Source organism: Lineus longissimus, chromosome 4 (genome assembly GCF_910592395.1).
Source record: "Lineus longissimus chromosome 4, tnLinLong1.2, whole genome shotgun sequence".
Lineage (NCBI taxonomy): Eukaryota > Metazoa > Nemertea > Pilidiophora > Heteronemertea > Lineidae > Lineus > Lineus longissimus.
Genome location: NC_088311.1, coordinates 22,958,933 through 22,975,314, shown reverse-complemented (window position 1 = coordinate 22,975,314; position 16,382 = coordinate 22,958,933). Strand labels below are relative to the sequence as shown.

General features: G+C 40.2%; 1 protein-coding gene across 1 annotated transcript in view; it reads right to left on the bottom strand.

The window, feature by feature from the left end:
- Positions 1-4,106: 4,106 nt before the first annotated feature.
- The window catches only part of LOC135486890 (glutamate receptor ionotropic, NMDA 3A-like), a 45,656-nt gene continuing 33,380 nt past the window's right edge, over positions 4,107-16,382 (bottom strand). The window contains exons 3-9 of the mRNA XM_064770043.1: positions 15,079-16,114; positions 12,964-13,115; positions 10,938-11,088; positions 10,459-10,749; positions 10,008-10,124; positions 9,624-9,697; positions 4,107-9,333 (exon numbers count right to left, since the gene is read on the bottom strand). Coding sequence (XP_064626113.1) covers positions 8,550-9,333; positions 9,624-9,697; positions 10,008-10,124; positions 10,459-10,749; positions 10,938-11,088; positions 12,964-13,115; positions 15,079-16,114 — 2,605 coding nt within the window. The 3' untranslated portion in view covers positions 4,107-8,549. The remainder of the gene's footprint in view (positions 9,334-9,623; positions 9,698-10,007; positions 10,125-10,458; positions 10,750-10,937; positions 11,089-12,963; positions 13,116-15,078; positions 16,115-16,382) is intronic.

Below are 16,382 nucleotides of genomic sequence, written 5' to 3'. Positions count from 1 at the left end.
ACACAAATATGCACTCCGTAAAAAAGTTTTTTAATGAAAAACCTCAGATGTTTAAAAATCTTTTAAGTGCTTTTCACTTCGCTGAAAAACCTCCATACAGGGTGCATCTATTTGTGTTGGACGAAAAACCATTTAATTTTTTTCCAAGAGCTCAAAATCCTTTATTTCTAAGAGCGTAGGCTACTCCTCTTTGATATTTTGCACATTTCAGGAAAACCACAGTGCTGCGCAGAGTATAAATATCTGAACCAAATCGCCAGCATGCTTGACGGTAACTACACCCTGTACCCGGGAACGCCCAAGACAATACCCGTCACCTTATACTGTCACCGAACGCGAAATGACACGGTCCAAACCGCATACAAGGAATTCATCAACCTGCCACCTGGAATCCTCAACCGTAACCAGGTGCCTGCTGACGAGAATAAACCATGGGCCAAAAGAGGCGGAACCTTGTTCACCAAGGTTAGGGTGAATACAACAGTAGGTATTCATGCGGTATGCTGCCCAACATAAATGATCAGAATATGTAAACCCGTTGACCTTAGCCAAGAAATAATTCCACCTTTTCGAATAAAACCACGTCTTAGCTGTCAAGGACACATTGAATAGCAATCTCGTCAACTGTAGCGTTTTCATGTCCCATTCAAAAACTGCAAAACATTTTGCCGGCGTTGAAACTCATGCATGGTCCCAAGAAGATTACAAGGAAACCATGCACATGTAAAGTTGTTTTGAAATCCAGCGCAGTGGCCATGGAAAGTGAGGTCTATATACGTGATCGAAAAATGGGCCCGTCCACCATATTCGGTAGAATTATACGATCAATATGGGTGAGATGTGAACAGAGGCGAGAGATATGCTAAATGACATTAAGTATAGATTAGATCAATCTATAATCTATTCTTGATGACATGTATTTCTCAGTTTAGAGGTACGAGGGGAGACTACGGACTGAGTACCTCCGATAGTTCAGAATGGTAGGCGAACATGGCCAATCTTATCGGACGGTCGGGGGTACCCGTAAAGAAGACCAGAAAATAACGTTTTAGTTACAAAATAATTATTTTTTTCTACTTACTCTTTTTTACACTGGTCTCACGGAGGCAGACACCATGTACATGTGTACACCAGCTATTTTATTCTTGCTCAGCGTTCGATATTTTCCCGGCCATCTTCTCTATTAAGTATATCGCCCAGTGGTCACAAGGGCTGATCGGACAGTAATGAAGCTATTGTAATGTTACACCGGTTAGATCAACGTTACAGGAGAGAGAGTCCATTTGCCATCTTCTTATATAGAGGGGTCAACTCCACTCGGCCAGCAAAATGTACACCCAATGTAATATTATCACGGCCGCATTAGTTTTTTGACTTGCTACCCCTAAAAAACAAACACATCGTCAAGAGAAAAAGTGTATCATTGGCCACGGTAGTAAAAAAAAACGTCGGCGAGAATACTGGCCCGTCCTTACAGTGTACATTTGGTACAGAGTGCGACTTTATTCCAGGATTTGTCCGTATATGATTCCGACTACACTTTCGCTACCCTGTACGGCAATCTCGGGCCAAATATGAACCCGTACGGCCTAGGGGGTGGTTGTACTGCCAACCCGATCGCGGGTTCATTCGACATTGATTTGAGAGGGACGCCGTTTCAAATACGGGATGGGGTAAGTAACACGCAGATGTTTTTATGGCGGATTTATTGAGGACTGAGCCTACAAAAACCGTGAAACTACATTGTACCTTTAATTTTGTCAGAGTTTAAATTCATTTCCGTAACTAACTGTAACTTTGAATATGACAAAAGTACTTGATAAAGCCATTGAGAATTAATATAGGTAATCGGCATGCCATTATATTGGGCATTGCTCTTTGTTCTCAGCTTGACAAGATACCAGTAAGAACAAAATCACCCCTTCCAGTGTTATCTCACTCGCGACACTATCCTTTCAGACGGTTTGGAAAGGCTATGGTTGGCGACCAATAATAGGGACCATAAATATGACGTCCAACAGACAGCTTGTAAACCTGAAGTGCGATGGACTTTGTGGGTGGTGTCGCCCAGACGGCGGGCTCTATCTACAGCTGTACACATCGGCGCCTTGAGATGGACGTTTTTCGCATGATTCGGGGCACGGAAGAGGACTTTACTCACTGTGGGCTGCCTCATGTAGACCAAATAATGCACGAGAGGAATTTGCACATCACACGCGGCGCAATCAAAACCTCCATCCACACAGTATTAAAATATAGCATAACAGTAAAAAAAACCCATAAAATTTGCCGTTATTCCCCTCTCCGATAAGGGGTTTCGAAACTTGTGTTCCTTTAACCTCTTATACCAGAAAAATAACTCCCCGTTGCGCACTTCCCTTGTCCTCATATCCTTGGAGACTGGCCAAGGACGGAGCCACTATGGACGAATAAACCCAACAGGCGCCATACTGAAGCATCTTGACCCCCAATTTATTGACATTGCTTAGCTTCCAGACAACGCGCGTATGGGCGGAGGCTACGAAGGCAATACCACTGGAAGTTCAGTATGTATAGTGGACCCCTGGAACGTTCATCCTGCCTTTGAGGAGGAATACATGTACTTTCTGGAGAATGACACCTTTGAGTGCAGAGCGAACGTTGAAGAAGAAGATTTGGAGACGATGAGGGAGACAAACATAATCAGGTTGTAGAAGTTTGCGTATCAGGGGCTTTCTCACGCAGAGCTCTCTGACAACCTTGAATAGATTGAATTGCAATCATTCGTGTCAGTTTCCCTAGATTGATGGTATTGCATAGTAATATTTTTATTTTTTATTTCTTATTTTTTTAAACAAGCTTATCTCTTGGACTTTTATTCTAATGTTTTACTAATTGTTTCATCAATCTTTTATAATTCTATATGGACATTTAAAATAGCATTAATTCTTTTTCAGTAATTACTACAATTTGCCCTTTTAATAATATTTTTTGTAGGCCTATTTCTCACATAATGTACGGTGCTTCAGAGCATGTTTTTTACGTGGATTGAAGCACTTTAAAATATGGTATATTATTTCATTATTATTATTGTTATTATTATTATTATATCCGTGCCAAGGCGAGCTCGTCGCGTGTGGGATCACCCGCTATGTGTGCAGATCACACCTGTTTTGGTCAACTTTGTCAACTGGAATAATTAACAACTAACTACTTAGTATTATACTTTATTTAAACAATTCTTTTGCCGATCATTATATTGAATGAAAAGTTATCAATATTAAGAGCAATGTTGTACATTACAGTTTGTTGTTGTCAGTGATATTTCGCACTGGGGGTAAAGCGAGGAGTTGCCGGATCGTTGCTGTTTTCTTCCGACTGCCACCCAATTACAGACTCCGAAATCACCGGCTGTTCCTGCTTGAAACCCCAGATTGATACCACACACAGCTAATACTTTTATTCTAATGTGCATTTTCTACATTTTCAAAAACCTATCGACACCTTAGTTTGTACGCACATTTTTGAAAAAGATAAAAAAACAAGTTGAATCTTCAATTGTGCGACCGGGACCAGCGCGGAGAAGTACCAGTATGTAAATGTTGAAACGAGCTAAATGAACAAACATGTAACGTCGTTCAAAGTACGCCAATAGAAAATGGCATATACATTGTTTATGTAATCGACATGTTAAGCAAGCAAACAATTTTGTAACCAGGCAGATGCATGTATAATAGTTTTCAACAGTGCTTTATCTGTGACAATACACATTGTATCTGGCACAATACAATCCCTACACAATGGATCTGTCATACACAGTGTATCTGTCACAATACACAGTGTATCTGTCACAATACACAGTGTATCTGTAACAACAAATTAACGGTGTATCTGTCATACACCACAGTGTATCTGTCACAATACACAATGGATCTGTCATACACAGTGTATCTGTCACAATACACAGTGTATCTGTCACAATACACAGTGTATCTGTAACAACAAATTAACGGTGTATCTGTCATACACCACAGTGTATCTGTCACAATACACAATGGATCTGTCATTTGATAATGCACCGCAAGGTTCTCTCAGGGTGCTCAGTCGATATCATGTCAGCGAGGGTAGTTGATAAAGTATGGAATTAGTGAAACCTTGGAAACACTGATAAACCTTGGAATATTCAATGTAAACCATGGAATCACTGTGCAAATAGCGCGGGAAACCGGGTGCGTTCCTTCCACGATTTATACCCTCCCAACTGACAGTCTCGTCCCAGCTGACTTTATTGATAGCAATTTGCCAGTTAGTTCAGAAGCCAACATTTTTAATGTGGAGGATGACGTCATCAATTGGCAATATGCTGTGGTCGTTAAAATATTTTATTTCTCTTCAATGGAAGCAAAAATTAGTTTTTATGATTGTTTTGTATTCCATAGACGATAAAGTATTATGCTCGGTACTAGATGCACGAGATCATAGGACAAACACACACGTGAATAAAAAAACCGCTTAGAACTGGTGACGTCACAAAGATCTCTGCATCCCTCGATGCGTACTGGAAGATGTAAGAAATCGCTCACGGCGAAGGAAATTTTCATCCGCAAACTTCGGTAATAAACATACATGACTAGGCTTCTTTTATTCATCGTTTGTTATAAAATATCAGTCAATCATAGACAATTAGGTCTAGACATAGTCGTCAACCTTATCCATGCATAATGCATGACAGGCCCCCAATTTTCTCTGTATCACCCTGTATGAACAGACCGATCCGTAGTTCAAATAGGCCCCGCGTGGTGGTGGCGTATTTATAAGCGGAGCGCTATTGGTCCATATTATGGGTGTGTGGTGGGCGTGTCTTCCCATATTTGGGAGATCAGTACTGTACACTGGAGGCGAGGTACAACTGGGTTGTTCTAAAATATAGACTATTGAATCGGATATGCGACAGATTTCTAAATTACGATAAAATTCCGATCTGATCATGTAAGAATAAGCTCCAAATGTTGATTCGTAACCACGTTAGGTTCGAATGGCATTATTTCATGTTTTTATGCATTTTTAGGACTGATTCCAAGGTTTATCACTGGTTCCAAGGTTTCACTGATTCCAAGCTTTATCAACTACCGTCAGCGAGGGTTAAGCCATCGCGTCGTTGAGTCATCGAGTCGAATACCACATGTCTGTCATTCTTTGTTCAAATCACGTCCGTAATGTATACGTCAATCTGCCGTGGTCCTGCATCTGGTTTTAACATTGCGTTGCAGTAATGCATGCATTTTGTTTGTGAATTCCACCAAATAGGTTTGCAGATTCTCCTTGACGTAAACCGGTGTCTATAAACCTTTGAAACTACATGTGTTTTTACATATTTACATATTTACAGAAAAATTTACAGTGCATCTTCTAAAATGATATATTTTCTACAATATGAAGATGAAAGTACAACGAGATGTATATCTTATACAGGGCCATAATTACAAAATTTCCATCTTGGAGAAGCTACGATCACGTGATTAAGTCAAAAGTAACATCTCCAGACCAAATCCTACATAAGGTCATCAGTAGTCTACACTCCATGCACATACTTCACAACCAACGGGTCAACATGTCTGAAAGCAAAACTGACCGGAACTAACCCAAATAGGGCTTCGTGATTGGCCTATTTGATGAGCACACCGGTGCCGCAGCAATTGACATGGAATACTCTCTAAATTATGCTTTCGAAAATCCCGTAAATGCTTGGGGGATGAAAATCCTCTTAACACGTAGAAGCCTAAAAAACATATCATTTTCATAACCTTGGACTGTTAGCTGGAACGGATAAATCAAGAAGACGCGGCCAGGATTGTTTTAAAATGCTGGAATAGTGATGCTGACGATAATTACATCAACGACAATGACTGAATGACAACACGATTTGTCGACGATGGCCATGGTAATGGTAATGGAACCGTTAATGTTAATGTTTGTGATAATGATAATGATGGTGGTGTTAGTCATGATGATAGTGTTGTTATTGATGATGTCGGCAGTGAATTATCTGTTGAGATGACCGTATTGTGATGGTGATGATGATGATGATGGCAACAACAATATGATAATGGCAATGGATATGCTGAGTAATGATGCTGACAATGGTAGCTAGATCAAGAGGACGGTATGGCAAATGAAATACATGTAACGTTACTGATGACCATGATAATTGTAACAGAGGAAAACCACAAAGGTACCAGCAGAGTTTGAAGCCCACTGGCTTACATGACGACCACTCTACCGACCGAGCTAAAGGAAAATTCCCTCTGGGCTAGTAGGAATGCACCCTGAGCTGTAGCGGGCCTTTCATGTGTGGGAAGAGGGGAGCATACAACTGACCTTGGTATTCGCGGATGGTGGGAATGATGCCACCAGTACATATAGATGAAAATAACGACTTCAGTGAAATGAAAATGATTATGATGATGGCCATGAAAAGCTTATGGTGATGACAATAATGTAAGCAACGGCTATAGAAGATAACACCGATGTATATGGTAATGATGCTGACAATAGGTATATGGAGGCGATGATGAGGATGACCAAGGACATGCTGACGATTGGGTTAATCGGCCCGGATGTTGATGATAAATGAGCATGGAAAGGTTGATGCTTGTGTTAATCGCGATGACGATGGTTATGGATGAGAAGACTAAGATTATGATGATGGCCATGGAAATGGCTATGGCTATGGCGATGCTGATGAACACATGCCGGTAATGACTATGATGCTGATGAACACATGCCGGTAATGACTATAATGATGATAATCTTGATGACGATGATGAAGATGATGATGATAACGATGATGCCGACGACGACGACGACGAGGATGATGATGATGATGATGATGATGCCTCTATCAATGGTACAGGTGTAATGATGGCGATGACTAATGATGATGATGCTAATATACATAGGACTATGTACTACCACACTGAAGACCTTACTGATGATGATAATGATAACGATCGTGACAATGATGACAATGATGATGATAATGACGATGATAGATATGGTGTCGATTGGAGTGATGTTGGCAAAGTGAATGGCGATTATGAGATTATGAGATTATTGAGATTGAGTAATGGACATGGTAATGACAATATCATGATGATGGCAAAACTATTCCATTTAGCATTTTCTAGTCGTGCAGCTGATTAGCAGCGGAGACTGAGGCATTACAAAGAAAACATAAACTCTTACAGGGGCAAAATTCTCACTGTGAGAGACACTGGGAGAACACTGGTACCTCAGTGCTCGAGTCTTGCAGAACCTGGAACCTTTCAATAAATATCAACACCAAACCAAATCAACACAAACATACAAAGGTCTGTTCGAGTATTTTTTACCCCACAACAACAACATTTTATGTGTTTTGATAAACAACGCGGTTGACGATGAAAACCATGATACATGATAGAAATTGGAGTTGAACGCAAGAAAAACTTTGCGTTCATAAATCAGTAAATAAATAAATGGAGTAATGTCAGTTCGATAGTTATTCTTTTACTACATGACCCAGTGCATTTGCATGTTCTTCTGGTGTTTATACAATACTATATTAGATCATATCTGCATTCTTTCTGTATCATATCCTAGCTTCCTGGAGGAGAACTAACACAAGAAAACAGAAAAAGCTGCGGTACCATTTTTTAATAGCTACTTATCCATAATTATAATAACCCTTATAATGTTATTGGAATCAGTAAGGATGCATATATAGATGGAGAAAGTTCTTTCTATACACTGTATACATACATGCCATGTTTATGTACATGCAAACAGTGTATAAAAATGTATTAGATGCCGCCATATGATTGTATGATGATCTTCATGTAAAACAAATTTTGGATGAAAAAAAGACAATAAAGCCTGTTGAACTCTTTTTAAACTATCTTTGATTAGGGACGCATAGGACAGCATAGAATCCACCCCAGGAACACGCTCCTTCTATACGCGTATTTACCATAAATTTACTCAATTCGTTGTTTCAGCATTATTAGTTTGGCTTGCTTGTCTGATATACAAATTCAAATGGAGGATCTTGAAAAAACTCGAAACACCTTACAAGAATTCCCAGGGAAGTACTAGCTTGAGAAAAATATGTATCACCTCGACTCTAACCTTTACTTTCGTAACTGGTTGATGATCTAACTACTCACTCTGATGGGAATAGATTGTACATTTATCGTGAATATGAAGAAACCACAACCTGAGACTTCGGATATATACTCATCAAAGTGAATAACAGACCATCTCAAAATATTTTTACAAGACGCCACGACCGCGAAAGACTAAGTGACAGAGGTTGAGTCTCTCCCAACTCCTCACCGGACCCCCTCCCAAGAAACAAGGGAGGCGTATACTGGCATAATGGAGCCGTCAGTTAGGTCCTTATAAACCTAACTACCCAGTCTCCCTTGTAAGAATTTCTAAATTACTCCACCAAAATGTGTTCCTAATACTAAGTATGTGGTCGTAATACATACTTGCTAATACTGAGCTGATAAAAAATATGCAATATTATGCTACACCCAATGACAGTCTGTGAATTCTTTTGCATCTAATTCGGACAAGGCATTTAACTTTATTTGCAGTAAATCCTTTTCGTCTTTGAGTCTCTTGATCTCCTTGCTGTATTCGTATTCCGCCTTTCTCCACATCTTAACCAAGTCTTCCTTGCTCACACCATCCATAGTCCGCTTGTCTTCTTTCCTTCTCAATATACCATTCCGAATCGCAGCAGATTTTTCTTTGGTTAAGGTAGATTTTGCTCGCTTTTCCTTTCCACCACTCAAGGTACTGCTTGAGCTTAACTTCTTGTGCCTGTGTCGCTTTGGCGCAGTTTCTGTTGAGTTTGTGCTTGTCCCAATTGAGCCGCCACGTGGAGAAATCACTATGTCGCTGTCCCTGCCATTCGGTGTCTCCGAGGGTCCTTCGTGAGGATCAGTACTTTTCCTACCACTTAGTTCCCTACCCCCACCCACCCGCGCTGCACTGAAACAAGAATTTTCCTCATCCTCTAAAGAAAATGTGTCATTCTTATAATAAGGAAAACCATCAGGGTCAGCCCCTTGTCTTTCCTCTGTCCGCCTAAACTGTGTTTCCCAGTTTTCAGGCCAATCCTTCATGATTTCATCCATTTCAATGTATTCGTTATCACTGTCTAACTGATGTAGGAAGATCTCGCTGAAGTTTTCTTCAGGGCTTTCACGTGATGAGGTCTGCGTTGCTTTACTTAATATTGCTATCGACTCTGTAGATTTCGTTATGGCTTTAGTTTGAGGAGATGCCGGTTGCTGGCGCCGAAGCCTGGAAGGAAGGAAGATTTTTCAGAAGTAAAGTCATTGTGGTCAATGGGGTGCTAGTTATAATAAGAAAAACGACTGAGTGACCGGTCCGAGTCGCCGGATCAGCATGAGATGATTTTCTATGGCATGGAAGCTCGAGACCGCTGACTGCTCAAAATGAAGAGACATCATCAGTCCAAAAAAGTTTTGACTTTGAAAATTTTCAGAATTTTGAATTTTTATGAAAAAATTTCTAAGTCCACAAATATTTTTTTCCTCACCCTGATCTACCTAGGTTTGCAAGGGTCTTACCAGATTAGTTGGTTGCTAAGGTCAAAGAGTTTTCCCTTGCTTTTCGGAGGTGCTTCCTTGTGCACTGTCGCACTCTAGAAAAGATAAACCGCCAGTTATCTACGAAATAATAATTGTGTCACCTTCCCTGAAGTGTCGTGATGATTCCACGCACGTCCATGCAGTCAGTCCTACGACTCGCTATATCTTGTTGTGGTTTTGTCCAGGAGTTTTCCTATTTTTTCTTGGTCATTTGGAATATTTGCGTATCTTTTTTTATGTGCATAATTATTGTAGTGTATATTGACTTCACTGACCGTCCAGTTTACAGCCTTGTTTATATTCTCAAGTGTCAAAGTCTAAAAAACCCACGTCAACCACAGCTATCAGAGATGTCCAACCTACCCGTGTCTCCTTGGTGAACAACTTTTCAAATTGTCTTTTCTTTAGAACCGTCACCATTTCTTTGGCAGAATGATTAGGAGAAACTAGCTCTATACTGTGTACTATTCTATACATTCTCTGAAAGGGAATGTAAGAAGAGAATTGGTTGGGATAAAGTAAAAGACACCAAAGTACAGTTAAAATGCGATGGCCGTTATCCTCCCACACCTGTACGAACGCGAAGGCAAAATTAACCTCAAAGTTCCAAATACTCTCCCCCAACTAATAAGCACGTTATTCTTTTCGTCATGCATCTCGATGCGTTCGCCGACCATGATTCGCAAACTTGTTCTGAGGGCTTCTGAGCTAGAACACAGAAGTTAATGTCAGTACTATTTGTGGAGGCCAGTCTCCAAGTATAGCTTCATTCCTTACCTTGTTGAAATGGTAAAGCTGACATAGAGTAACTTACCTGACTAAAAAACATTAACTTAATACTTTTCCAAGAGCTCTTGGGGTCCTTCCGTCTTAAATATGGGATGGTGTACTTAAAAACGACGTGTTCAAGAGTCAGCAGAAAGAGCGATGCTATCACCCCGACAGAGATCATGACGAATATCCCAGCCAAATGTTTGATAGTGAATGAAAGCTCATTCCGATTCTTATTCGGAACCACACACGGCACGGCGGAGAAAAACTGCCTCCTTAAGTCCTCGATGTATCCACTGTAGCGGTACTTCAACAGCATTGCCGAGAATTCGTTCTGAAAAAATAATAAAACGGCAACATTAAGTTTAAATTCCACTACAGCGGTAACGTCGGAAACCGCACTGTTTAGACTAAATTCGATGTAGATTATTAGCCCCGGGCAATGGTAACTGGTACTGATTTGGTACTTATACCACAGATGTTCAATGAAGAAGTGCTTTAATTCATTAGTATATAACCTACCTCCAGAGGTGAATTCTTCTTGAACCCCAACCCGTATCCATCCGCCCCGAACTGTCTTCCTGCCATCCTCAGCACGCACTTGCTGTCCAATGTATTTTTTGCATAGGTAAGAACTGGTGTGTCATCCAAATAAGCGTCGATTTCACCGGACCTGCGAGTGTCATAAAAATATGTTAGTTGGGAGGTATTTTACGATAATACACAGTAGAAACAGATAGTTTCATAATACATGTATTACTGCTGAGAAGACTTGTTTTCATCGACAGCATCATTTTGTGATTCTGGACGACTGGAGATTACATTTTGAAAGGCTCGATCTTCAGCGATATGTAGTAAGTCTATGGTGAGAACAGTTCACGATAGTTGTCACGGAAGACGCAACTTATTGCCTCGGCAGACTACACCAGGCTTCCAATGTGTATACATTGTCTACAGCACAAAAGCGTCACTCTAAACGCAGTGGTAAACGACAAACTTCTCGTTGGTCAAATGAGTAAGGGGAAGAGAAAATGTATGGAGAAGGAGGACCGTTATTCCATGATAGCACTAGTGGTGCGACAAAAAAGCTACTAATTTGTTTGGAAAAAGTTACATGAATCTTCACAAAATAATCCTAACGAGACAAGCAAAACTCTTCACAACAATTATTTGCAAAACTTTGAAAATACGTTCTGTTCTAGCTTCTAATCTATCAAGTATTGACACCGAACTACACTACACAAAATTATGTTTGGCAGTGATGAACACTTCCCCCCTGATTTAGATATTGTCTCATTGGTCATAAATCCCTGAATACAAGTGATCAGCAAACAAATGGGAGGAACCAATGCGGTTCTTGTTGATAATAATAATGAGTCTTTTATATAGCGCAATTCCGTGACACTATAGTTCTCGCTCAAAGCGCTTTGGGATATCATATTATTACCCCGGTCTCGACAGAAATCAATCAGGGGTTTCAAAGAGCAACCAGAAGGCGCTCACTTGAACTCGACCAGTAGGGGAACTAAGCAGTGACTCGGCCGGGAGTCGAACCCACGACCTCCTGATCATGAGGCCGACTCTCTTCCACTGCGCTACCGTTGTTCTGCGGAAGAACACACGGAAGAACTCGAGACAGTCGTCATATAAACAGCTGATTCTTCCTTTAAAACCAGGTTTGTTTGTTCAAAATTAGAATTTGAAGTTGAATTTACAATTCAACAATATTTTATCCCTATTGACATCGTCAATAATGCATAACACCTCACGTGCTGAAAATAATGTATACTTACTTACGTTTCATTTTGAAAATATTTTTGGAGGTCTATTGAGACAATGGGAATAATAACAACAATACAGTATACATATACACAGTGTATTACAAGTCCATGCAGAGCCGTCGCGATTTTTCTCATGCAACACACAATTGAGAAATGATCAACGTAGAAACACATGAGCTGTCGCCTTGAAAGTCGCCACGACTACGGATAGAGGGACAAAAGTTCCCCTTCATGCAGAGAGCATCATCGCGTCTATTTGCACTTGCAGTTTCAAGCTAATCGATCCCATGAAAGTCGTCCGTGGGGGTTGATGTTATAAAGATTTGCCCTGATAACCAATTGATAAGACAGCAGAACAATTGGAATCTAGGCCGAGTTGAGAGCGGGCTTTGTTTAAAGACAATAGACCGTGTATGGCCTAGGCCTGAATTCGTTTAACTGCGAGGAAAGAGCAAAATAACGCAATGATCGATTTTACATCACACATTCACCTTAAATGCATAGTATAAAACATCAATCATGCACTGGCCAAACCCCACGACATTGAGGGTAACGAAGCACCGGCAGTGAGATACGCGCTAACTGTTAACACCGGAGCATGTGCAAACAGACGCTGTGAGAAAGAAAGCGCTCATAAATGTTTAAGATAGATAGCGTTAAGTCAGGAACAAATGTCATGCAACAACATCGCAACATTTCAAGTTTCACAATATCTACATGTTTCAGTCAAATGCACTGTCAATTGCAAAACAACACGCAACACCTACGTCAGCATAGAAATAGGAATTTGAGTGCTGCATTTCTCATCGGTCATCTGATTCAAATACTTGAGTTTTTGGTGAAGCGCCGGCTTTACAGTAAGAAAGTCATTGACCGCATGTCCTTTATAGACCGCTACATTGAACGATTTTTCCAGAAGCTGTAGAAAAAGGAATTAAACGGTTAAGAATAGAGTAACACAAAACGATTAAGAATGCCCATCCGACAATATGAAAATATGCACCAACATTCCAATAGACAACTACATGTACTTTAAATAAATATCATACCAATTGTAAAGACTATATAGTTGGCTTACAGTCAGAATTTGGTCTGGAAAATGCCCTTGTCTTTCAGGAGAATAATAACTGTAATCCGCAAAATATTCCTTTTTTCGTTTTATCTTGGCATAAGAACTAAATCAAGTATCCTTGACTAAATGTACCGAGTTCAGAATCAAAATTACAATCCGATTAGATGATTGTTTAACAATATGTAGTGTGATTGTATTATTTTATTTTATTTGAAAAATGATTATAGGGTAACTTTGATTAAAATTCCTTTGACAATCATTCCCTTCAAAGTTGCATAATATGCCTTCATTTTACTCGCATTTATTTTTGTTAACTGTCTTTTTCGAGAAGGTCAAAGTTAGATACCAGAGATTGATTTTTTTCACATCAAGTGTTTCATCATATTGACATGTAATTAGGTGTAAAGTCATGCAACACACACATGTTGCAAACTGTTTACAAATATCAAGAATAAATTGAAAAATTGTTGTTTTGTTTGCTATATATTTTTGGCATAGTGTAGTTTTGAGCAAGAGGGTATAGAAAACAGTGGTGATGTGCAAGAGAGTCAACTAATGAACAGTGCGGCTTCTAATAAGCAGATTTTAAAATCATTATGGCAGTTGAGGCATACATGTACATGTAGCATGTTATAGCATTATAGAGAAGCGAACAACGCCACACACCGAAGGGAACAACGCCCGGAGAACAGCGCCATGCATAACGATATGTAGTAAGGATCCATTGGTGACGACAGCCAATGCACGTGGTAATAATATAATTTGATGGTGAACAATGTATTGATGGGAAATCGCCCTTAACTTTTTTTGTGTAAAATGGCGCCATAAACTCAGTTTGACACGTTTTGGCACTGTTACAGAAGGTTTACTGCCGGCTTCTTCATCATGGCATCCATCCTTACTTTATTCTCTTTGTGAAGATTCAGTACATCATCGAGATTTTGTTCTGTCAGATCCACTTCTCAGAGCGTCGTCAGTGAGTTTTTTACTTTTTTTTGGGATGATATCTACGGAGACAACTGCCTCAATGGGGATAGACATGTATAGGGCCAAACCACTGATGAAATCCGGGTCCATGCATACCAGTGCATTGGAAGTGTCGGATGTATTATAGAAACTCTACCACGCATGCCAACATACCATAATGAATTTGTTTGAGCTTTGACCTACTTGAGCATTTCGACTCCAGTTTTGGACTCGTTCACAACATATCTCGAGATCACGTTGTACAGAGGTATGTTCGTGTGTTTGATGTATGTTTCGCAAGAGCTACTTACTAATACTGCTACCCTGACCTCTCTGAGCTAGACAAAAAACCAAGACTTTGATTGGATAATGTGATTTTGATCATCATCATGTAGGCCTACCACACAGGTCCATTATCATTGCCGACTTTGATTGTTTTGTGTGATCATAATCATCATCATACTATAAATTATGTATATCACGAAGGTTTAGTTTCCATGCTGACTTCGATTGTTTTGGTGATCATAATCATCATACCACAAAGATATATTTTTTATGCTGACTTCGAATGGTTGAGGTTTTTATCACTATTCATTATCATATACTACAACTAGCCATTTTTCTGCTCAATGTCCTTGTGGTTTACATGTAGATGATCATAATCGCCATTATCATGTATCACAAAGGTCCAGTTTATGCTAATAATTGCTGTTTAGGTAATCATCATCATCATCATACCGTAATGGTCAATCTTTATGCTGACTCAATATACATGGACAAGTTTCATCGCCTTGTATATTTTAGATGCTACTGATTGCCGAACGACATCAAAAACCATACCTACCATTGGATCATTAATCCCTATATAACTGACTGGAAGGTTCTTTCCAGCGATATACGAGGCGATGTTTGCAGTATAGCTGGCTATCACGAATATAGAGGCACTCGCCCAGCAGTTTTGTAGAAATTTGGCCGGCCATGATTTTGGAGTTTTCGTCTTGACCGTGTGGCCAAACAAGACTGCCCACACTGTGTTCATGGAGGAAGCTAGGGAGTAGTTTTTGTCCCGCCGCCTGCCATTTGGTGACAACCCAAATGGGCTGTTCCATTCCAAGACGGCCATGGCTATCGCGGCAATCACAGCCGAGAGAGCAATCATCAACCATTCCTCTATATCAAACGGTTCAAATATAGCATTTATCGGCGTCGGAGCCTCTTTTTTTCGGACAAGTATCGAATATCCGGATTGAAAATAATGCACAGAGAAATCTATCACATATAATCTGCTCTTAGTAATACTGAAGGCAGCTACGGCCAAGTCTGCCGAACCGGTCATTAAGTCATACACCAAACCGTTCCAGCGTCCGTTAACAATAGCACCGTAATTTTCATCCGCAACTATATACAATTCGACTTCGAAATTCAAGTCTTTGGATAACTGCTGCAGCAGCGATATACTCAGACCAGAGCAGCAATATATTTCATAAGGCCTGGTGGGGTCGACTATGCGACTTCTAAAATCATGAAAAATCTGATCAATTTCATCTTTATCGGTCATGTTGCTGTCTTTGAACTTAAGACATTGCACTTCTGTCAAGCAGCTATTATCGTGAGTGAAAGGTCGCATTGCCATCACGAAAGGCGACACAAGATTCGTAACTACCCGTAATCTCCGTTTACCGTTCACAGTAGGCGCAATGAGTGAATTTCCGAACCACACTATGGTATCCAGCTGCGCCTTTCCGTTCCTGACTTCGCCAACCTGGACCAGGGCCTTGGGCTCGGTCTCCGTTGGCTTCAGATTGACGATAGAGAAATCACTGACGTTCCGAGAACCGTAGACGTCGAAACCGACTGTGGTTAGTGTGTTGATGATAGACCTGAAACAAAACGGATAAGCAATTAGAAAACGGTCAATCAGTATAGCTTGCCATTCTGTTCTAATCAGCAACCGTTGGCAAAAAGTTCATCAACTACAACTGAGCTTACCATTCTTTGCATGATAAAAAGTTAGCTTTTTATCAGAAGCATTGCTTTGAAGTGGCCAACGCATGTTCTTTTATATTACCTGCCAATCTTCATTGCACAGGCTTGATGTCTAGCTGTAAAAAATGTATATGGCTGAACATGGTTTTTAACAAGCAGGGT